The 24,446-nt window shown below is 35.4% G+C and overlaps 2 protein-coding genes across 5 annotated transcripts; both read right to left on the reverse strand.

Annotated features, from left to right (window-relative positions):
* Positions 1 to 528: 528 nt before the first annotated feature.
* LOC127100644 (peroxisome biogenesis protein 1) lies at positions 529 to 19,429 on the reverse strand. 2 transcript variants are annotated; one of them, XM_051037888.1, is made up of 16 exons: positions 18,855 to 19,429; positions 18,662 to 18,761; positions 18,053 to 18,544; positions 16,774 to 17,502; positions 15,475 to 15,566; positions 14,143 to 14,216; positions 13,811 to 14,030; positions 13,201 to 13,294; positions 12,952 to 13,106; positions 12,284 to 12,511; positions 7,087 to 7,287; positions 6,693 to 6,818; positions 6,540 to 6,601; positions 4,572 to 4,689; positions 2,536 to 2,820; positions 529 to 908 (listed from the first exon to the last, which is right to left on the reverse strand). In XM_051037888.1, the coding sequence occupies exons 1-16, from the start codon at positions 19,230 to 19,232 to the stop codon at positions 870 to 872; spliced, it is 3,393 nt and encodes a 1,130-aa protein (XP_050893845.1). In that variant the 5' UTR covers positions 19,233 to 19,429; the 3' UTR covers positions 529 to 869. The 2 variants fall into 2 exon arrangements, with proteins under 2 accessions (XP_050893845.1, XP_050893846.1); XM_051037889.1 differs by having other exon boundaries at positions 18,666 to 18,761; positions 18,855 to 18,966.
* A 936-nt stretch (positions 19,430 to 20,365) lies between these two features.
* On the reverse strand, positions 20,366 to 23,390 carry LOC127100517 (uncharacterized). Of its 3 annotated transcripts, none has more exons than XM_051037733.1 (5): positions 23,191 to 23,390; positions 22,914 to 23,097; positions 21,280 to 21,477; positions 20,970 to 21,164; positions 20,366 to 20,829 (listed from the first exon to the last, which is right to left on the reverse strand). In XM_051037733.1, exons 1-5 carry the CDS (start codon positions 23,271 to 23,273, stop codon positions 20,812 to 20,814), a joined length of 678 nt encoding a protein of 225 aa, XP_050893690.1. In that variant the 5' UTR covers positions 23,274 to 23,390; the 3' UTR covers positions 20,366 to 20,811. The 3 variants fall into 3 exon arrangements, with proteins under 3 accessions (XP_050893690.1, XP_050893687.1, XP_050893688.1); XM_051037730.1 differs by having other exon boundaries at positions 20,366 to 20,879; XM_051037731.1 differs by having other exon boundaries at positions 20,366 to 20,901.
* Between the last annotated feature and the right edge of the window lie 1,056 nt (positions 23,391 to 24,446).

Consider the following 24,446-nt stretch of genomic DNA (forward strand, 5'->3'; position numbering starts at 1 on the left):
ATTATTTTAAGACATGGGTGCACATAGAATTATCATGAAAATCCATCTTCAAATCATAAATTATGTGTGTTCACATATAGTTAATCCAGAAATGCATTTCCTGGCATTTTCAAATTTCATTAAGGTGTTTCTCCACCACTTGGTGGGTGAAGCAATTCCCTAAACTTTCCATTACATGTTTCCAAGTAAAAATATGTGGTACAGACCAACTTGGCAAGTAACTAAGTAACCAAGATGACTAATTCCTCAGTCCAAATTTATAATATCATTTAACATTTTTATAAATATAACTAAAATGGATAATGAAATTAATAGGTCGAAATTGTGTGTGACTATTACAAATTACCTTTTGTATATAAACATTCAAATTGTGTATGACTATTACAAATTACCTTTTGTATATAAACATTCAATGCCGACTTTTCATATTCAAGATAATTGATAGTAAAAAAAGATATATTTAAAAATAATAATATTAAATATATCTAGAAAGCTGCTAAATATCATATAGTAATGAGAAGTAAGGAGTGTTCCAAAAAAATCTTATAATTAAGAGTAATTTGTCTATGCCAGAAGATGGCTAGTACATCCTGCATTGAATTACCAATAGATGATTTCCTCTCAATACACAACCTCCTCCTATCTCAATTTTCTACCTAAATTTTAATGCAGCCATCGCTACCACACAAGCATTATAATTTATACGTTGCCTGAGAATTCGCGTTTTACAAGTAATGAATTGAACATCAATCTAACTACTGTACAAATTTACTATAATAAGGTATAAATAAACTAAAATGGCATCTTCAAAAAGAATACCAAATCGCAGCTTCCACCACAGCAGCAAATTCACTATATTACTCGAATTGTCACGCTAGAGTTGCTCTCTTGCCTTTTGCATCCCTTGACTGCGCCATTGCAACAAAAAAAAAACATAGCTAAAGCACAGTGATGGACAAAATTTTCTTTTTCTAGTCAAGGTAATGAATGACCAAAGAAAAACATGAAATACTATCTAATTATATAATTATGATTTACCCACTTAAGTTGGGGAAATAATGCAATTACCCCATAATCGAAAATATGGGATTACATCTATACTTACAGTTGAAGTTACATCACCATTTCTCAGTCACTGAAGATAATTTGAGACAGATTTTAGTGATTTCAAAATGTATGTGGGTTTTAACATGTTTAGACACATTTTTAACATGCATGAATTTTCCCTTTGAAATATTAACTGAAGGTTTGCTAGAGTTGTCAATTAAATGAGCTGGTGTGTTCTAATTGATGCACCGAAAAGTTCATGGATAGGGGTGTTCGCGGTGCGGTTTGGGCGGTTTTGACGATAAAAATCATCCGAACCGCAAGAGAAAAAAGCATGCGGTTCGGTTTGGTTCGGTTGACTTTTAAAAATAAAACCAAACCAAACCAAACCAAACCACTGCGGTTTGGATTGGTTCGGTTGGTTCGGTTTTTTACAATATTTTTATTGAGTCATACATACACCTATAGAGAACAACGTAACTTTGTATTTAGTCATTCATACATTACTAAATAACATAAAAACTTATCATATTTAGACAAAAACTCCGCATTCAATATGCACAAAATTAGATTAGACAAAAATGGAATAAAAAACATATATATAATAGTAGAATAAAATAATATCAAAGAAATTATAATAAAACATAAAAAAACATATGAGAAGAGAGATTAGAGAAGATGAAAAAAAGAACATATGAGATACGGGATTGAGAAGAAATGTGCGATAAAAACGTAATTGGAAGAGAAAATAGTAACATAAAAGATAAAAAAAGAAAGAACATAAGAGATGAAATATTAGAGTAGAAAAAGAGAAACGTACATGGTAAAGAAGATGAGAAGAATGTGTGATACTACCGGGAGAGATTTAAGAAGGTTGAAATTGAAATCCTAAGTGTGAGGAAGAGAAAATCGTTTTTAATTGTAAGGTTAAGGTATACTAAGTTTGAGTTTTGGATTGGATGTGGGATAATTGAAATTTGAGTTGTAACATAATGCGGTTTGGTTTGGTTTAGTTCGGTTTGAAAAATACAAACCGCAAACCAAACCAAACCGTGCGGTTTTGTTAGAGAATGGCCCAAACGGATCCGAACCAAATGCGGTTTTTTGCGGTTTTGGTTTGGTTTGGTTTGGTTTGCGGTTTTCTATTGGGTTGGTTTGGTTTTGAACACCCCTATTCATGGACAAGTACCCAGTATCCACCAAACAAGGTTTACACACAGTTGTGTCAGAAACTGAATACTTCGAAACTCAATTAAACGAGCTGGTGTAGCATCCTCTTATTTTAAGAATTATATAAAAGTAAGTTGAAGTTGAGTTGGGAATTTGTCCCTAGATCCATATACGTTGAACTGTCTCTTTCTTAATGTGCTTCTAACAATAAAACCTCCAACTTCAACAGCATAAAGACTATGAACCCAACTTCAACATGAAGACCTGACAGAAAATACAGAGACTGAGGGAAGAAATGACAGAGGGAGAGTGAAAAACCTGGGCAGCAACAGATCTCTTGGAATCCAGGAACTGGCGATAAATACTGTAGAGTCGTCTTTTCTCTTCCTCTGAAACAGACGGTCTGGCATTAGATGCAGTGAGCTTTAGAAGAGCATCAGTAATAACTGGAGTTTTCTCTGATCTAGACGTATTGATATTGTCAAGAATATCATGAACTGCAGCAAGTTGTGCATCTGAGAGGAGAGCTTGGAGATCAGCTCCACTGAATCCTTCAGTCACATTAGCTACTGTAGCCAAATCAATATCACCGGCCATTGGTAACTGCATCAATTTGATAGATATAGTTGTCAATGTTACCATTAAAAGTGACACCCAACTGACAAACATATAATAAAACCTGAACAGTTACAATGTCCTCATCATTCATTTGGAAAAGTTGCTTTCACAATCATTTAAACTAAAGCTCTTTGATCAATTAATAATGGTGATCTAGTAATTTTTTATCTTAAAAACAATGGTCTTGTTTAAACTAAATATGAAATACCAAGTGGTGCTTCAGTAAAATTACATACTATGTTTTACTGAAAAATATCAGGTTTGAATAGATCACTTCTTTATGCTCTATTAATTCCTCCATTTAAGAACAACCACCACTGCCAAAGCCTTTTTCCCACAAGATGGGATCAATTACATGGATCAAACTTCATTATGTTCTCTTATGTTTTACTGAACCATATCATGTTTGAATAGATCCCTTCTTTATGCTATTAATTCCTCCATTTAAGAACAACCACCACTGCCAACACCTTTTTCCCACAAGATGGGATCAATTACGTGGATCAAACTTCATTATGTTCTCTTATGTTTTACTGAATCATATCAAGTTTGAATAGATCCCTTCTTTATGCTATTAATTCCTCCATTTAAGAGCAATCACCACCGCCAAAGCCTTTTTTCCACAAGATGGGATTAATTACATGGATCAAACTTCATTATGTTCTCTCATGTACTGTATCTACAGATAGATCACTTAATACTATTATGTTTGATCAAATATCCCAATGATACGGCTAATAATAACAATACAGCTCTCCCTTAACGGTTTGGCCTTGATGGGCCTTAGGAATCCACACCCAGCATTTTTACCTCAAACTCTTTGGTAGTGATAGTAATATTGAGCCTCCCTTTCCCTAACCAACACTTTTCCTTCATCGTTTTTAATGCATCTTCAAGTCTTTTGTTTTTCTTTCCCTACTTTTAGTAGATTATCGACAGCTCTCTCTCCATCTTTAGTGCCTGAGGGCTAGTATAAACTGTCACACGCGCTTGCTTTAGCTTTGCTATCTGTTTTCTCAGAGCTCTACTTCGCCGCTTCATAATTATTTCAATTTTATTAAACTTTACATGATGATCGTGTTTTCTAACACACTTTTAGCTTTAATGTTTTGTTGCACATCACTATCCCACCACCAAGAATCTTACCCTTTGGTTTATAGCCCCTCCATGATCCCTACGGCTATACTCGTTCTCCTTATATACTCATCCTAAATATCATCAGTCCGTTCTTGGTTCTTTCCCAAAACCCTCCCCTCAACCCTTTTCTCTATTAACTCCAAGAACTTATTGCATTTGATAGGTTGAGAGCAAAAGGAGTAATACTTATTGTAAGGAAACTCTTGAAGTGGAGAATGCTATCCTCCATTTTCTGCTGAGTTCTCAATAATACACTTCTATTTTTTTAATTCTATCTATATTGCTTTCATTTCAAATTTAAAGATTCTAAAGATCTTGCATTGCTAACATGTCTATTGAAAATAAGATTAGGATCCATGTATTTACTGCATATAATAGGTAGCATATTGCATCATATCATGTTGTGTAAATAAGGATAGAATATTTTGTAATTATTCTATTAATTGTTTTTAAGCCTATATAAAGAACCTATGTTGTATAGTTGAGACACGCGGACTCACATAAATATGTCTCTGATTTCTATTACTTTACAATGTCTGGTGCCATGATTCCAGTACAAGATATATAAATATGTAAAACAGTTCTATCCAAAAACGTACCTTTTTAGAAAGTACTGTAAGAATTTCCAATCTCTCATGCCATGATGGAAAGTCACAAAATAGAAGACGATCTAACCTACCCGGTCTCAAGAGTGCCGCATCCAGTAAGTCGGGTCTACTGCTTGACATGAGAAGCAAACATCAAAATTGCAAGAAAATTAATATTTATTTCCCATTTGTTTTTTTTACTGTATGTCAAAAATAGAAAGAACAAACAAGCATCTAGTCAATCGCAAACTTATCACAGCCATGACATTTTTGTAGTAGTGTGCAATTAATGGGCTGATTTAGCTTAGAACAATGAGCACCTATGATTCTAAGATTTGAAATGCGGAGTCAATCTAGACCTGAATTTTTCATTTGCCTTTAAAGAAAACATAGCTCCAACATGTTAAGGAAAAACTTCTATCAAATGGATGCTTTTGATGGATTTCTATAAAAGGTTAACAAGATTTATGGTTGAATCAAGACAAAGAGATTATTTTCCGAGAGACATATAACAGAATAGAGCCTGACATAAGACTGTTAGAAAGCTATGCTTGCATTTCCATTGATTCAGTTTGTAACTAACTTTTGATACACTTCATTGAATAAACTCAATATACAACGGATTGCATTTATAGTTACAATCAGGTAACCTGCAATAGCAGGTTACAAGCTATACAAATACTGACAGCTATCAATTATAACAGCCTAGCCTAATCTATCTCTAATAAAGACAGCTAATTTTTTATTGCTCCTACTCTATTCTACATAAAGCAAAAGATCTTCATCCTCCAGGTTTCGAGAAAATAAAACCGGCACTATAAATAGAATATGGTTTAAATCTTTTGGATAGGAAAGTCAAACCCATTGAAAAACTTATAGGTTTCAGAGTAAAAAAAAAATTGAATTACCAATTTGGAATTGTAATTTTTTGAATTGTTTAGCATCATTAATAAAAAGATCTTAAATGCGAATACTAAATGGATAAGAGTTAAACAACATTATGTTAAGAGTCCCACATTTTATAAGATAAGGTATGAAATAAGTATATAAGTGGGAGTAGTCTTCGCCTTACAAACTGGTTTTGTAAGGATTGAGTAAAGGCCAACCTAAACTCTAACATGGTATCCAAATGTTTCCAAGATCCATTGGACTACCTACTATCAGGTCACTGATATCAGATCACGCTCTAGAAGTCCAGTTCTTGGTGTGAGAGGGTGTGTTAATTAGAGTCCCACATTGTATGAGATAAGGTCTGAACATAAGTTTATAACTGGGGTAGTAGTCTTCATTTTACAAGCCTTTTGTAAGAGTTGAGTCAGACCCAACTTAAATTCTAGCACATTTTAAACATGAGTTTACTTGGTTATGTTTAATTAAGTAGTACACGGATTAATTTTGGGTAGCAGTGTTAAATTTAACGTGTTTATCGATCAAATAAGATGGACTGGCCCTTTTTCTTATTCAACTATGCACCCGACAAAACCCCCCAAACTGCAGTAGATTCAGTCATAATTAAAGCTTGAATGAGAAAATTCTAACTGTCTATTCCAAACTAAGTGTAGGGTAGAAGCAAATCCAGGTTGAAACTGTTTGAAAACATTTTTTCCATCTTCTAAAATATGTGTTCATTTTAACTTGCTAATGAGAAGATGTGAGATTTTAAACAAATCATTGTGATGCACAGAAGATGAAATGTTAGTTAGAGATGATGTATTTTTTTAAATAATGAAAACATTCTTTTGTTGTTTTCATTGTTTTAAAAAATACACACAATTGTTCACTTCTAAAGTCAGGTATCTCCTTTTTAGCGAGTAAATTTAACAGATTTTTAGAAATGAAAGTAAAAAAATGTTTTCATCAATTTAACGGGGCCTTATTTTTAATGTTTAATCCTTTCAGCGTTTAATCCTTCATTTCTGACCCTTCACTTCAATTTTATTATTTTATTTTTGATAAATTAATATATGCTTGGAAACTAACCTGGTTGCAGCAAACACAAAAACACCAGCTAAAATCTCAACACCGTCTAACTCTGTCAAAAACTGTGAAAATTGAATATATCGAGGTCAGATTGTAATCTACAAAGTGTAAAATAAAAAAGTGTAAAATAAAAAGGGACAAATATATACTGACTTGATTGACAACACGATCAGTTACTCCAGTATTGTCGTGCCCTCTCTTAGGAGCAATAGAATCAAATTCATCAAAAAAAAGTAGGCACGGTGCTGCAGCAGCTGCTTTGGAGAATATATCTCTAACCTGAAATCAGCATTCAAAGCAAAATCACTAACTTCAAAATTAAAAATTACTAAATATTGTATCACCAAAACAAATAGAAAAAGCCTACGTAAGCAAAAATAGATTAGAGACGATTTAGTTCACTTCACAGTACAAAATAGCTAGTTGAGTCAAATGAGACAAAATAACCTTCAAAAATATATTTTGCAGAAAATATATGTGGATTAAGAAAGATATGCATAAATTAGAAAAACATCAATACCCTACAAAAGTATTATCGGTTTCTTACAGCTTGTTCTGAAGCACCAATATATTTGTTCAACAGTTCTGGACCTTTCACTGATATGAATCGAAGTGAAGAAGCAGCCGCAGCAGCACCGACTATGTGAGTTTTGCCACAACCAGGAGGACCATACAAAAGGATATTTGACCGCAACCTTAATGGTGCTTGTGCAAAAGTTTTTGGAAACTTTGATGGCAATTCTATCATCTGAAAACAATTTAATAAAATAAGGAAAAATATATGAGCATAGAGTAACCATGCAAACAAAAAACCAACAAGAACTACATTATTGTCCAAGTAAGAACAGGTGTGAATTGATTCTTAGCATGTATCACACTTGATATACACACATCATGGCGAAGAGCCTTGCTATATATAAAGTCATCGTGGCATCGTGGCTTCCACCTAGCTTATGCATTTATAAGTGCTCTTAATCTTACAAACAATGTTATAACTTCAAATCCAAAAGAAGTATTGAATTAGGAGAGACTAAGAGACATTTAGGTTAAACAATGTGTTTTGAAAAGCACTGCGTAGACTTTATTATATATAGAGAGATTACAACTAATTACATGATATAGTCGATGTGGGACTATTCCATATACAAATATGCTTAACACTATATATTTACAAATATCAACACTCCCCCTCAAGCTTGAGCATATAAATCAAATGCACCAAACTTGTTACATATATAACTAATTTTGGGGCTTCGCAGAGATTTTGTAAACACGTCTGTCAATTGATTATTAGAGTTGACAAAGCTTGTGACAATGTCACCTGACTTGATCTTCTCTCTAACAAAGTGACAGTCTATCTCAATATGTTTGGTCCTCTCATGGAAGACTGGATTTGAAGCAATGTGCAATGCAGCTTGATTATCATAAATAAGTGTCATTGATCTTGCTTCTTCAATTTGAAGTTCCTTGAGCAACTGTTTTAACCAAATAAGTTCACATGTTGTCTTTGCCATGGTCCTATACTCTGCCTCGGTGCTTGATCTTGCAACTATGTTTTGTTTCTTACTTTTCCAAAATATAAGGTTTCCTCCAACAAGTACACAATACCCAAAGGTGACCCTACCCAATCAACATCAAAGTATCCAATTATCTGAGTATGTCCTTTATCTTCATACACTAGACCTTTTCCTAGAGCACATTTGATGTATCTCAGAATCCGGATAACAGCATCCATTTGTTCCTGACAATGGGAATTTAAGAACTAACTTACCACACTAACAACAAAAGAAATGTCTGGACGAGTGACTATGAGATAATTCAACTTTCCAACCAATCTCTTATACCTTCCTGAGTCAGATAGAGGCTCCCCCTGATTGGATAGTAGTTTGACACTTGGATCCATAGCAGTATCGGTTGGTTTAGCATTCAACAAACACGTTTCTTCCAAAATATCCATAGCATATTTCTGCTGAGAAATCATCAAATCGTCTTTAGATTGGGCTACCTCAATACCCAAGAAATAGCGGAGTTTACCAAGATCTTTTGTCTGAAATTGATTCGAGAGATGTTGTTTTAACTGGAGTATACCCTGCTGATCACTACCAGTTATGACAATATCATCTACGTACATAATAAGATAAATACACCCTTGGGCTGAGTGACGATAAAAAGCAGAATGGTCAGCTTCACTACGGACCATATCAAATTGTTGTACTATAGCGCTAAATCTGCCGAACCAAGCTCTCGGAGACTGCTTAAGACCATAAAGAGACCTGTGTAACCTACACACCATATTCAATGACTCCCCCTAACCTACACACCAATATATACTTCCTCTTCAAGATCACCATGTAAAAAAACATTTTTGATGTCAAGTTGATGAAAAGGCCAATGTCGAATGGCTGCAATGGCTAGAAGAAGTCTAACATATGCCATCTTGGCTACAGGCGAGAAGGTATCACTATAATCCAATCCAAAAATCTAAGTGTATCATTTGGCTACCAAGCGAGCTTTAAATAAATCAATCTTACCATCTGGACCAACCTTCACTGTATAAAGCCAACGGCAACCTACTAAAGATTTTCCAGGGGATAGAGGAACCAGTTCCCAGGTACTACTGCTTTGAAGAGCACACATTTCATCAATCATTGCTTGCCTCCACTCAGGGTGAGATAATGCTTCACCTAGAGTTTTAGGAATAGAAACAGAAGACAAAGACAAACACATATACTGCAAAGGGGAAAGACGATGATAACATAAATCAATATAATGTGGAGAAGGATTTCGTATTTGACGTATACCTTTTCGAAGGGCAATCGGAAGATCGGACTCAGGTTGCAGGATCGGATCCGGTGATGGCGGAGGCGTCGAAGGAGAGCCTGCAATGACCTCAAGGACAGAGACGACAGGCGCTGGGTGACGACGCTGATATGTTTGAAGTGGTCGAGAAGTGGGGGGACCAGGAACCATAGACTGATGGGGAATAATGGTAGGCGGGACATTAATAACTATCGGAAAAGGTGTGGGAGTGCTTTCTTGTAGAGGTTCCAGAGATACTTGGCTGGACTCGAAATATGGAACAGACTCGAAGAAGGTAACATCGGCCGATACGAGGTATCGTTGTAGAGTATGAGAATAGCAACGATAACCCTTTTGGGAACGATGATAACCAAGAAAGACACACTTTAGTGATCGAGCTGCTAGTTTATCAAGACCAGGGGAGAGATTGTGTACAAAACACGTAGACCCGAATACTCGAGGAGGAATTAGATGGAGACGAGAGTTTGAAAACAGGATTGAATGAGGGATTTTATTATTAAGGACAGATGAGGGCATGCGATTTATGAGGTAACATGCCGTGAGCACCGCATCCCCCCAAAACCGGAGAGGAACATTAGCATGGAGAAGTAGGGTCCGAGTGGTTTCTACAAGATGCCGATTTTTGCGTTCGGCTACCCCGTTTTGTTGGGGTGTATGAGGGCAAGATGTTGGGTGCAGAATACCATTGGATGACATAAAATTTTAAAATTGTTGGGATAAATATTCACGTGCATTATCACTTCTTAAGGTACGAATAGACAAACCAAATTAGGTTCTTATTTCTCGATAAAATTGTTCAAAAATAGAAAACAATCCAGACCTGTTCTTCATTAAAAATAGCCATGTGCGTGAAAAATCATCAATAAAAGTTACAAAATATCTAGACTCAAAAGTAGACACGGTACGTGAGGGACCCCAAACATCGGAGTGAACTAAAACAAAAGGGGGCGCAACCCGTTTATTGACTCGATCGGGAAGTGACTACGAGTATGTTTCCCTAACTAACAAGACTCATAATGTAAAGTGGATAATTTAGATAGACTAAACACCAACTATTGTAGCTTGGGAAGACCTGGATGACCTAACTGCGCATGTATAATGAGTGGAGAATCTGTGGTGGAGCATGTAATAGATGACATGGAGAAGTAATAGAGACCTTGAGACTCACATCTGACGCCAATCGTCTGTCCCGAACTCCGAGCCTGCAGAGTAACATTACTATTAGTAAAGGTGATAGAACAATTAGGGGAACGAGTTAAACGACTGACGGACAGTAAATTAAATGGGCAATTAGGTACATATAGGACAAAAGTCACAGAAAGAGAGATGGTAGAATTTGAACAGAATCAATCCCTTGGGATCGGGTTTGAGAACCATTTGCGGTAGTTATACTCGGTAAGAAATCAGAGGTAGAGAGGGAAGAGAAAAGACCTTTATTACCAGTAACATGATCAAACGCACCAGAATCGAGGACCCAAGGACCAAGAGGAGATGATTGAGAGAAGCAAACAGATGAATTACCAGTGTGTGCAACCGAAGTCGTAGAACCAGAGGTCTGATTAGTCTGACACCACATGAGAAAATCCTCGTAGTTTGGCGTATGGCTCTGAAGAGAAGGTGAAGTTTGCATAGTGTCAGGGTTATCAATTTGAGCTGCATTTACCTGGCGTGGAGGTCTGCCATGTAACTTCCAGCAACGATCGATAGTATGTCCAAGCCGGTTACAATGGTCACACTTGGGACGAGGTTTGGAGTTGGATGACCCTCCTCGAAGGCAATTACGATTGTTGCCAAGAGATGCAAGGGCAGCAGTGTCACCTGGTGACAGAGCAACAATAGATGGAGGGGAAACCAGACCAAATGCATGAGGTGTAGCCAAGCGCAACAGCTATTCACTAACTGCATCATAATTAGAAACAGTAGTACCTGATAAAATCTGGTTACGAACGGACTCGATTCTGGTGGTAGTCCTTTAAGTGCCATGACCATGAAAAATTTACTCTGTTGTTCGGAATAAACTGTGGCATCTTTTGCTAAGGCATGAGGGTTGCGTAACTCGCTTTCAAAGCATCAAGCGAGTTTGAGGATGACACAATGAACGTCGTTGGAGAAGACTTTCTTAACCTTTTCACATACCTCATTGCAAGTGGAGAAGGCTTGATACTGCGCTTGGAGGTTAGGTGCGATGGAAAACCATAACACAGTACACAAAGAGGCATCAGTTTTCTTCCATTTAGCGAGTTTTGCCACGGCAACATCAACCAATTTTGTGGTTAGGTGATATTCATATCCCTGACCATGAAACCACATATCGACGGCATGAGCCCATATGTTGTAGTTAGCTGATCCGGATAGTTTTTCACATTGGATAAGCGGAACTTTAGTAAACAAGACGAAATCAGCATCTCCCATAGTTTAAAGAAACAAAATCGAGGTTGTTTGAACTGGAGCTCAAATTTCCGAGAGTCGAAATGAAAAACAGAGACCGGATCTGTGACCGATGGAGGGAGTCGAGTGGGACGGCCGGGAAAAACGGCCGGATCGGGCGGCAAGGTGGTTTTACCAAAGAATTTTGAGAAGTGAGAAGCAAACCGGAGTGATAACACAATTTGCAAAAAATAATCTCACCGGAAGACAGTGGATCACCCAATAAAACAGCAAAAAGTTGTCTCTTAGTAGATACCATATTGAATTAGGAGAGACTAAGAGACATTTAGGTTAATCAGTGTGTTTTGAAAAGCATTACTGAGACTTTATTATATAGAGAGAGAGATTATAACTAATTACATGATATAGTCGATGTGGGACTATTCTATATACAAATATTCTTTACACTATATATTTACAAATATCAACAAGAAGAAATTGGGAAACATAAAATGACCTGAGAGAACAATGCAATGAAATATTTAATGAATTCAGACCTCTTTAATAGCATTTCGAATATCAACAAGACCACCAACATCGTCCCATCCAGAACGGCCATCATCAGAAACGGACTTTGTGATGTCACGCATTGAAACCGGGAGAAAATCATGCATTGCCAAAGAGAAATCCTCCTGTACTAAAGCAGGACCCTCGTGCTCATAAATGGCATTAGATGGCAGAAAACGGCGAACAGCAGCATGGACAGTTCTGTCAACTAATATTTCCTGGAACAGTGAATTTTTTTAATATTGGTATACAGGGAGCCAAGACATAGTTATGGACAGTTCAATTGTTAAAAATATTCAAATGACTAAACAAATATCTGCCAAAGGAAGTGCTTGTTAATAAAATGCAAATGAATTCATGGGTACTTCAAAAATGGTGTTTTACAAGCTATGTTTTACATGAATAAATACGCCATTTAAGAGTCTATCACACAACTGCAATTCATTCGAGATATAAAGCAAAATGTCTACACTGGAAAAGTCTATCACACAAACTGTCCTGCTTTTCTGCTCTCTCTAAACTTCTCTTCACAGGGACTCATGACAAAAGGAACCATAAGGTAACATATATCAGCCAAGCTGACAACAGTAATTTTAAGATCAGTAAAGCCTAATGTGTCACAACTTCCTAAACAATAAACCTAAAAGAAGTGGAATACCAGATCATAGCCATCATAACCATCACATTTTACAGCCACATCAAGTAGGATGTCATCATTACATTGCAAGTGCCGCCTTTGTATTATATGCTTCAACATGGCCTTTCGCTCAGAAGCTGCAGGAGCAGGCAGCTTAATGTGAAAGTCAAATCGTCCTGATAGCAATAGAATAATGAAATTAGTATCCAAAACATGATAAATTAAATGTATATGGTCATTGCAACGATTTTACAAGCAGAAGTAGCAAACCTGAAGAGCTCAAAGATTGTGGCATATTCTCTAGGGACTGTATGGTTGCTATGAAAGCTATTGGTCCAAATCCACATGATTTCCGCCTCTTCTCCTGTACAGTTTTCCACTCAGGCTCATAATGGGAGAAAAATATATACCATAATGATTGGGTATCAAAATGAAGATCCTGTATATTTAACCTTTTGAAAATTTCTTCGTATGAGATCAAATTATTCGTTAGCAAATAGACAGAGCATTATTATTTCTATGTAAGATGTTTGTGAACCTGAAAATTCGACACCTATGAGACGTGGTTAATAACATTCAAAATCGTGGATAATGACTTATTGAGTTTGGCCAATGGGTACACCAAGATTGGGTAACTTATTAACCATCCACAAAGCTTTGTTAATGGACAACTTGGTTAACAATGTACAAAATTGTGGTTGATGGAGCTCACTAGATGGTTAATGACTTCAAAGGCTGGATATCAACCACAAGCCCAACAATTCACAACACAGCCAAAATTCCCATCAATATTTCAGTATGCATTTGTTACAACGAGCAACAGCATGTATAACATTTAAGATAAGTCATGGAGTACATAACACCAAAGTATGCTTCTTACCCCATATTCATCCATAATGTCAGCAAGAAAATCTGTGAGTCCAGCAACAGACATTGATGGCTGAGATCCTTCGGAATCAGGGGTAGAAATTATACTGTCAAGATCATCAAAGATGACAACAGAAGGTGCATGGTTTATAGCTTCAGTTATATGGTTTGCAAGTTCTTGGCGAATAATTGGGACCTTCTCCAAAGCAAGTTTTGAGCAGGAAACACTAATTCTGCATAGTATTGAACAATGATATTTTCAAAATCTGAACAGGAATAATTGTATACATGGAAGATTAGGAAAGGAATCAGAATAGTATGATCAATTAGAATTAAGATTAATACATGTGCGCTAAGATGTCTTCACGATTCTCAAGGGATTTTGCCACATTCATTGCTAGTATAGTTTTCCCAGAGCCCTGGAAAATTAATCAAATGTCAAATTATTGACAATTCAGTCATCAGGTTAGAAATCTTTTTTGTTTTTGTCCAGATTAGAAACCTGAAGGTAATTAAGAATGCATCACTAAGCATACTGTTGACTCTGAGTTTAAAAAGCTAGATCCCGGGCCCAAAGACCAGCACATCGGCCAATTTTGTACTCTGATGTGACAAGGAGTGTGAAGCAACAACAAAATAACTTCATTAACCAATTTAGAAGCTTTGGGTTGGGCTTGCTTTTCTCAAAAGTTATCAAAGGTAGAATTAGAAAAAGAAAAATTCTTAAAACACATTTTCCAGTTTTGTTGTTGATCAAGTAAGTAGTTACTAATGTTAAGAATCTCACATCGGGATAATATATGGCCTAAACATGTTCTTATAAGTGGGGGGAAATCATTGCCCTACAAGCCGGTTTTGTAGGGTTGAGTTAGACTCAACCACATTTTTTAACATGGTATCAAGAGCCTCATTTAAGATCCAGTGGGTCATCTGCTATCATGTTTCTGCTATTGGGTCACCCACCATTTATTTCCACGCTCCAGATGTCCGGTCCTGGGCATGAGGGGTCTGTTAAGAACCGCACATCGGATAATATATGGTCTGAACATGTCCTTATAAGTGGGGGCAATCCTCACCCTACAAGCCAGTTTTGTAGAGTTGAGTTATGCCCAACCACATTTATTAACAACTAACACAACACTATTTCAGAATTATTACCCCACCAGTTAAGTGATCTTTAAAAAATACATATATGTACATTTAGGGATGCAGATAGAACTTTCACCAAAAATACCCATCAATAACCGGTTACCCGTGATAAAAGAACATAATTGATATGCTTCTTTCAGGTGTAACTTCTTTTACTTGTTTCTTTGCTTTGCTAATGTCGTAGGCTATTTTACAAGAATCACTTTATTTCCAACCAATTTCATGTTCAGCTTCTAATAGCCGTTTTTTATCCGGTTATAAAAAATTGCTATGATTTAGTATTGCTAAAAAATGTTTGCATAACCTTCACCCACCTCCCCAACCTGGCACCCAATATTTGTCAGTAAGCCATCCTCATACTTGTCTGAAAATTCTTTCATATATTTTTGCAGGGAAAAAAATGAGGTAACAGCAGCATAAAAGTGACAGTAAAAATACTGTATAACCAAGGACTCCATGGTCTAATCTGGTAATAACCCTGTTAACTATACATTGAACTTAATAGTAATAAAACTTAGTGGTACTCACCGGAGGTCCATATATTAGAACATGTCCGGGAAGTGGCAGGTTGCATGAGCCAAACCACAAACCACATGCTGAAGATAACAATACCAACATCCCTACAGTCAGCAAAAAAGGCAAGTCAAACTAAGTACCATTAGAAGGCATACTGGTGAAAAAGGGCTGCAACTGTTATGAGAAAAAATATTTGAGCAAATTGAATTCAAATTGATGTGCAGCAGCATCAAGGAGGAAAAGAGCTGAATTCTGCTCACCTCAAAATAAATTCTAACAAATCAGTGAGTTGATCATGAATACTAACAGCCAAAAACAATTCAAACAAAAATAAGGAATTTTAAGTTACAAATAAGTTAACCAGACAAAACGGGTAGCACGGATTGACACATAGTCTAAATATGCACAAGACTAAGGAAGACCCACATTAGTAATATGCATTTTTCATCCTCAAACAGGCGAAGAGAAGGCATTTATTGTATTCACACAACTAAGGAAGACCCACATCATTATCAAGGACATACTAGAAAGACATTGTTAAGTTAGGAAACATGGAAATCAAGCAGTGTTTAACTTGCAATACACTCTATATCATTGTACAATCCACGCATAAATATAAACAAATGTGGTGTTTCATTTGCCACAAGCTCACTGTTATTATATAGTCTAGATTATGGGAGAATGTGAAGAATTAGACAAAAAGAACAAATGTTATTTTAAGTACATGGAAGAAAATAAAAACTAATGCTTTGAAAAAATAAAATGATACTTTTTTTAATAATAACAAAATGACACTTGGTATGAAATCTTTTCATTTGCTAAAGTGTATTAATATCTATCTTGCATGAATATGGGGCACCAGTACTGGGAGCAGGATATGGGATTTTTAGAAAAAACTACGGTAAAGGTACGTTAAAAATATACAAGGAAACATTTTTCATAAGTATAACATTTAACAAAAAAATATGTAAGAGCGTCTTTCATAATTTACGACAACACAAATCAAAATATAATTAGAAAATAAATATACAGAATCAAGAAAATTATGTTAGGAAGAAGATATTTATATAATAGGAGTCGAGTCAAGGATATGTGATTATATGGTAAAAATAAGGAAAGAATATGCAATATAATAGGAAAAGTATCCACGAGTACTGGGTGCGGATACGACATGACTTTTGGAGTAGACATGCTTCAGAAGTTAATGTACAATAAAGGGAATATCATTTAATTTTATTATTAAAATAATATATATAGCGAGAACAAACCAATTAAAAAATAATGGATACATCACTGAAAAAAGAAACATACTATTGATAACATCAGAAGCAGTTTTCTCCATCCAGCCAAGGAAAGATACATTTGAACTAATGTGGTCTTTGGAGGCTCTGTCTTCCATAAAACGAAGAGAAACAGGATCACCCAATTTCACTCTTTCAAAAAGCTTCAGATCCTCAATGTTGATGTTATTGAGTTTTCCACCAAGTGAAACTTCATATGCATTAAGTTTCCCATGATGCAGATCTTCTTCACCAAAGGTCAATAAAAATAACATTTCAACTGTCTTGCCGATGTTTTCTGAAGAAGTCAGCTGAAGCTTCTCATCACTCCCAATCTTGTAACAGCTTAATTCAAAATGAAGCAAAGTTTTACTACCGATAACCAATGAATTAACTTCCACCCCCGTAATGGAAGTAATTGCCTCAAGCTGGGCAATATACCATAGTCGTACAAGATTTTGTAATCCCTTTTGATTCTGAGATTGGTTTGCAACCTCTTCGTCTGCTTTGTTACTAGATTCATCAGAGAGAGCTGCAACAACTTCATTGTGGATCGACCAATTTAGGGTATCCAAAAAGACACCTGAAGTAGCTTTTCCATGCAATTTTCCATCAATGTGATTCCTGTGGCCGTGAAAATCATCTAGACCATCTTTCACAACAGTGCTCTCCTGCCTTAACAGTTTGAATCGACAAGGAGAAAGAGAAATGGAAGGAATGTTTTTTTCCAAAATAACATCACATGCCTTCAAATAAACCCCTGTGCAATCACAAAAGCAATATTCGCTTTTAAAATCCAATATCAAAATTGAAGGGATAGTTAAAGATTAATCATCTGAAACATAAATTTAAAAGGAAAAGAAAACAGTAAAGTTTAACATGCTGCTCACAAATATAAAGATGATAACTCAGAGGCCGTAGAAGTAAAGCAAGCTTTTTCAAATTAAAACGCAAAGAAAATACAGCATAACTTTTAACTTAAAATTCCACCAGAAGCAAGAGAAAAAATCCATAAAGCCTTGCAATTTCCTACTAACGCCGTGAAAACTTCAAAATATAAGTTAAAAACAAATAGCTTATTCCTTGATAGTCATGCCTGATACTAGTATGATGTAGTGCTGAAGTATTAAGAATTAAGAGCTGCTAGTTTTCTAACTAAAGAAACAGATAACACAAAAACCAATTTCAAATACATTTAATAACAATTTGCTGGGCTTAATATACTGCACAGTTGAAGTTATGACCATGCATGTGATTGATTCTAAGATATTGTATTCAAGTAAGATGATTATTAGAACAACTTAACGTACATGAATGCAGGCTAGCTCTCAAATAAAGGCGAAGAGACTTAGCTAGCATTACATGTCCTTTAGCCACAGATTCTGAAATCAACAGATGAACAATTGCTTGTCGATTTTCCTTGTTGTCGGTATCTCCATTCTCAACTTGATTAACAGCTGAACTACCTTTGGCTTTCATAATGTTTGATTTGGTTCTGGAATTTTTAACATTCTCTTTGGATAATACTCTTGGCACTATGGAGACCAACTGAAGCATGTTAAATGAGAAGCGCTTGGCTGTTTCTGGATGAACAAAAGCAACCGGAGTAAGCCCTACATGAAGCTCAACACCTTTGACATGAGTACTCGTACGGCATAAATCATTTGGTTCCTGTAAACGAAGCAGCATCTTTGCAGTATGCTCTTCACTATTGGAACCTACATGTGAATCTCCTGGCGAATCTGAATTTCTTTTGCGTGTCTTTGGAGCAACATCAACTTCAGTTCCTGGCATGAGTTGTACTGATAATGTTTCACATGTTAGACAGTCTTGCATTATGGATATAAACAATAATTGTGCTAACAATTAAAAATACTAGTACTAAAAAGAAGATGAATGATAGGCATAATAATTCTTACCCACCGCATTCTTGGGGAAAACAGAAGCAACATGGAATGTGATAACAGTGTGACCATTCAAACGCAAAGGAAACCTCATCCCTTCATGAACAATCCTAACCTGCAACAAATCATTCATTATTTTTCACTATCCCTAATTGGTTATAACTTTCCGAAAATCAAATTCGACATAAGGAATAAAAGAATACCAAACCTGATTGAGAATTTGAGCTTCAGCTTGTTCAGAATTAAGTTCCAGAATTTCCCAATCATCCTCAGTGTCCGGCTCTATCGAGACGGAAGAAGCGTGAGGGACGTTAGAGGCGACTTTAACTTGAACTGGAGAATGAATCGGCAAGGAAACGCAATCGGAAAATTGTTGAGAAACTTGTATGGATGAAGGAGAAGAGGAAGTGGCTCCGGACCAGGCGACGAACCAGGAGTGAGGAGAGTGAGTAGAAGAACGAAGCTCGAGAGCGAGAATTGGAGGGAGTGAAGATGAAGATGTGGATTGAAGAGTTTGGATTAGAGGTAAAGGGAGGGATACGAAACAGTTCTCTATGCTTCCCACCGCCTCAACAGAGAACTCCATCGTTGCAATTCCAATTTCAAATTCAGTTCACTCGATTAACCATATACACAACTGTGGTGTAGTACTGCCAATTGTGACGACAATTTTTTTTTTCTTCCTCCTTCTTAATTCTTATGCAGGGTTTTTTACTTTTTTTGGGTATAGGAATGAATAAGCACTTTTCTAGAGTAAACAATGGAAAAAAATGGTCTTGAGATTGTAAACATGTGTTTAGGAATTTGTAAAAAAAACGTGTTATGAACAAACCCCTTTATTATTAATTAATAAATAAGTATATAATTAATAAATAATTCATAAATTTATATTTTGAAATATAAAAAATGTATCAACTTATTATATCACATCTTAATACTTAATACTAAATTGATAGATTTGATATATTGTAAAGATTATTTATTATATTTATATAATTTAAAAATTAAATTAAAAACTAAGTAATAGTTTAAAAATTAAATGGATGATTTTCTACTTATGGTGATGTGTTATTTCAACAACTAAAACTAAATTTTGCTATCATTTTTCAAATAGCTAGCATAATTTAAATAATGGCGGCTAATCGCAATTTTTAAGTATTCGAGATATAAATTTCTACACTTAAAAATTGTGGTAATCAAATCTGAATTTATTATGTACATCAAGTATGTTGTTATATAGTAATGAGTAATGTTTTTTCATTTCCATTCTTAAGTATTTATTATTATTTTTTCTTTTAATTTTTTCAATAATTTAAAATGACTATGTATAATAAAAAAAATAGAGAGAGTAATGCATTAAACATTTACTAAATGTAATTAACTACATTTTTATTTGTGTTAACCTCTTGAAAAAGTTGCCTAAAATCGGACATTAAATGCATGTGGCATCATTGCAATGTCATATGAATCATTTTGTCGTTCTTTATAGTATAGACAAAAAATTGTATGGACTAATTTGACTGATACTCCATTAATTTCTGCAGTGGCACAAATGAAATCTAATTTTATTGAAAATGAATTAACTTTACAAAACATTAATGGAGGAGCTCATTTTGCTATAGAATCCCCGCACAAACTTCCAATGAGCATCTCAAATTAAACACTGCATGTAGCACAATCAAAATGTAAGCCAAGGCTAAAGAATATCCCCAGTGTGTCTTGATTGTTAACATTGAACTTTTATTCATAAGGAGGGCAATAAGTGAAAATTCTACTTTTATGATACATCATAAAAGCAAGCTATCCCCAAGATGAGCATGTGCTCATTCTGAAAACCAGTCCATGATGCAGGTATCACTATAAAGTATCAACAACAACAAAATAACCCAATTAAGAAAAATGTTTAAAACATGTTGACAAAAATAATCAACTGATCCAAACCAAACTAAACTGGGCAAGACTGGACTAGTTAATCAAGTTTGAATGGAAAAGACCACTTTATTCATATTGACAGGGTACTAGTGAGTGGCTAAACCATAGTATCCAAACAATTAAACATTCTTCTTTTTGCATCAGAATTAAACCACATCCCTGACATTCACTATGTCTCGCCGATCTGATAGGTTACCGTGTTCTCTTTCCATTGCTTCTGCTCGAGATGTTTTTCATAGAATGTGACTTCTCTGTTTGATGTTACAAACAAAGCAGATGAGCTCCTAGTACCATATGGCCCCTAAGTACAAACAAGTTTTCAGCTGGGGCCAAATGCAAAATCAGTATTAAGCTTAAGCATGCAAACAAGTGGAATATGTTAGCTAGTTACCAAGGGAAGTTGTGTGTCGACAAATATCGAACTCAGAGGACGCTCCCATTCTGGAGGATGAATCCCTGGTAGCATGCACTCTTCCTCTTCTTTAATTGTGTTTGTCATTAGTTTCTCAACCATTTCTTTAATTGGAAATTCACCTTCACCATACTCATTAATAAGCTCTTTGAAGTTATGGCGCAACCGTTCAGCCTTAATGAAACAGATATGTAGTAGTGTCAAAATTCAGCCGGTGTTATAACTTTCACAAGTGCTGGTGCAACTTAATTTGCATACATGAATCAATTCTCAGTAACTCTGTGTGTACCTTTGGCCATGAAGCATCCAATGATGCATTAGTCAAGACGTGAATTCCAGGGGAAACAGAAAGATAACCGTGCTTTGGTCTATTGAAGACATAAACCATGGTGGAGGTGCAAATATCAGCTAATACAAGGTTAAATCCGTTGTATAGATGAGCCTCTTTGAGCACTTCCTCTGCAAACTCTTGGGGACTCTTATTGCTCTGTTGGAAGCAACATATAAATCATTCATGAATGTCATGTTGTGTTAGGTTAGGTTAGGTTATGTACCAAACAAACACACTATTGAAAGAGAAAAACGGAGATAAACTTCTACAAGTCTTTAAATAGTTATATTGGTCTCTAAATGTGTAAAGTTGTGTCACTGTAGTCTCTGAATGCATCAGAAATTCAAAAAAATATCCTTGAGTGTGTCATCTATTAGTAAATCCATAGCAAACTATCAATCGAAAGACACATATGAGAATAGAACTAATAAAGGACACATTTGAGAACTACACTAACTAGTAATAAACACATTCAGATATGATTTTGAAATTTTGATACGTTGAAAAGTTATAGTAACACCGCCAAACATATTTAAAAACTCAAATGATTATTAGTCACTTATTAAATGGTAGAAACTACTTAATATTAGAAACTACATATTAAAAATTACTTAATTAAGTTATTTACCATATGCTATGCAGCACTGACACGACACTACTTAATCATTTATACTTCATCAAAATTATTACCAATATCAACGTTTCGCTATTAGTATTGTATTCTTTATGGGGATATAAAGCAAATTTGGTGGCTGGAATGACGGAGGTAAGAAGAGGAGTGACAAGGAGATCAAAGGTTCGATCTCCACTCTCATCACAATACTAACTATTGCTATGCTTGAAAGTTTATTGAAAATTTATTTTCTTTTTCTTCAAGTGATTACGCAAGGGAGTGAACTCTATCCATCGACAGCAGGTTCCTTAACTCCTCCGAATAGTGTTAAGTAAGAATTTTAGTAATATTTAGAACTACAAAACTAAGAAAAACATGAATAAACAAAAAGCTAAAAGAGATGGGTAAATGCGAGTAAAATATAGGCTGTTCGATTGATCAAATGTGTATAAAATGAAATGTTCAAGTGGTATTTATAGACAACAAGACATAGTACATCATATTTGCAACGGATGTGGCCTACAAAGTCTCAACCCTGATATTAGTTATTAAGCTAAACTCGCGGGTAATGTGTATGTTTATGACTGTTGTTGTGCTTACATGGTGCCCTATCCACACAGCTTTCTCTCTGATCATGCCTCCTATAAACTATCCGTGTTTGTTTGTTATTTGTTTCACCTGTCTTTGAATAATTACTATCATTCTTTGGAATTGAGAAAGATTCAATTAACTCATCTTTAGTTTACTCTTAATTTGTTTGATCCCTAGTTCGACTATCTAAACATCGGCTCGCCTTAACTCGGGCATAAGTCTTTTTTCAGCTAGCAAAAAACAATACTCATGTTAGCAATTAAAAAGCATTGTATAATTTCTGTATTTGAAGACTTAAAAGCTTGTATGAATATTATCATAGACTTAGTAAGAGAGATAAATTGTCTGGTGAATAAATTTGACAAACAGATGGAGTGCGTGATTAGACCTGAAGAAAACGAAGTGGAAGATCCCCTCTAGTATTGGGTTGTGGAATGTTTTGGAGTTCTCTAACATTGGTGAGAAAAGCAACCCTGCCGTCTTTGGTGGAAGCCAACCACGTACCACCGCAGAGTCCATCCCTACCGCCCAAGATTGTTTCACCGCCCCACCACGCCAACGGTTCAGTAGGCCTTTGGCATATTTAACATAAAAAAAAATTAAACCATTTGTTCGTTTGTGGGTAATAATACTATTAATAAGGAAACTAAGTAAGCGATGATTACCGAGAATGGAATTCGTCTCTGTTGAGTAAGAGGAGGAAAGGGTATTTTGGATGAGCTTGCCACATGAAAACCGTGATACACATAACTTTATTTCTTTTTTAATTATTACAATTAGGTTTTATTCCTTTATTTTCAACTCTCTTATATCACTCATTCTTCCTCCATTTGTTCATTTGCTTGCTTATTGGTTTATAACATTAACTACTCGGTTGATACGTGCATCATAAGTATATAAATATTGTCAATTATTTTGGCAAAGAAAATCTCTATATAAATAAACTTGTAAACTTGAGAAAACAATAAGCTTGTAAACTTGAGAATAAAAAGAATAAATGAAATATAGTGAATGATATTTTTATTACGTGTTGAAAGTATTTGATTTTTTTGTCTTCCTTTGAAAATTGGCACACCAAGATAGATAAAAGGAGGATGAACAATTGTGAAGCCAAGAATTAAAGTCAACATGTTGTGTCTGGTTTGAGTCATAGCCCCAAAATAAATGAGGGATTTTGAAATGTTACATAGTTGACTAGAACACTTGGCGTATCTCTTAAGCAACTTAGTTATGGCTCTTATAATTTTTACATCACCTTTGCAAAAAAAAACATAATGTCATCTGTAAAGCGAGTGGTGTGAAGGAACCAAGACAATTCCTAATACCACTGATTAACTTGATTTCTCCTAAATCCACTAGTTTGGATATGCCCTTGCTAAGAACTTCCTCAACCAAACAAAAGAGGAGAGGTGATAAGGGATCACCCTGCCTCATTTCATTATTACAAGTGAAGTAACCTACCTTCTTACCATTTACCCCAATAGAAAGATAAGCAGAGTTAAGAATGATATTGATCCATATACAAAATTTTGAGTCAAAGCCAAAAAAATTCAATACCCTAAGGGGAAAGGTCAATGGAGAGTGTCAAATGCCTTTGCAATGTTAATTTTGAGGGCCACATTACCAATATAATTCTTCTTGTAAATAAGGTTAGTAGCTTCAAAAGTAATACAAACACATTCGTTGATCTTTCTACAATTGATGAAACCATTTGATAAGATGAGATTATCTCAGGGAGCAAGAAAGCTAGTATGTCAGTCATAATTTTAGTGAGGATCTTATGCTTGAAGTTGGCAAGAGCAATTGGCCTATAATGATCCACTGTGTTAACTCCTTTGGTTTTTATGACGAGCACAATAATCTTGGAATTTTATTGAGGTAATATCCAATCATCCTTAAAGAACTGAGTGACAAATTTTAT

This window comes from Lathyrus oleraceus, chromosome 7 (genome assembly GCF_024323335.1).
Source record: "Lathyrus oleraceus cultivar Zhongwan6 chromosome 7, CAAS_Psat_ZW6_1.0, whole genome shotgun sequence".
NCBI classification, from domain to species: Eukaryota; Viridiplantae; Streptophyta; class Magnoliopsida; order Fabales; family Fabaceae; genus Lathyrus; species Lathyrus oleraceus.

What these genes read in the sequence shown, in the direction of transcription:
- LOC127100644 (XM_051037888.1), bottom strand. Translation starts at nt 19,232, where the DNA reads ATGGAGTTCTCTGTTGAGGCGGTGGGAAGCATAGAGAACTGTTTCGTA. An exon ending in TTTCCCCAAGAATGCGGTGG is followed by an intron (nt 18,545 to 18,661) that starts GTAAGAATTATT and finishes AAACATTATCAG; the next exon opens with TACAACTCATGCCAGGAACT. An exon ending in TTGGTGCTTCAGAACAAGCT is followed by an intron (nt 6,819 to 7,086) that starts GTAAGAAACCGA and finishes TGCTGATTTCAG; the next exon opens with GTTAGAGATATATTCTCCAA.
- LOC127100517 (XM_051037730.1), bottom strand. Translation starts at nt 23,273, where the DNA reads ATGTGTATCACGGTTTTCATGTGGCAAGCTCATCCAAAATACCCTTTC. An exon ending in AGAGACGAATTCCATTCTCG is followed by an intron (nt 23,098 to 23,190) that starts GTAATCATCGCT and finishes AATATGCCAAAG; the next exon opens with GCCTACTGAACCGTTGGCGT. An exon ending in TCGACACACAACTTCCCTTG is followed by an intron (nt 20,880 to 20,969) that starts GTAACTAGCTAA and finishes GTTTGTACTTAG; the next exon opens with GGGCCATATGGTACTAGGAG.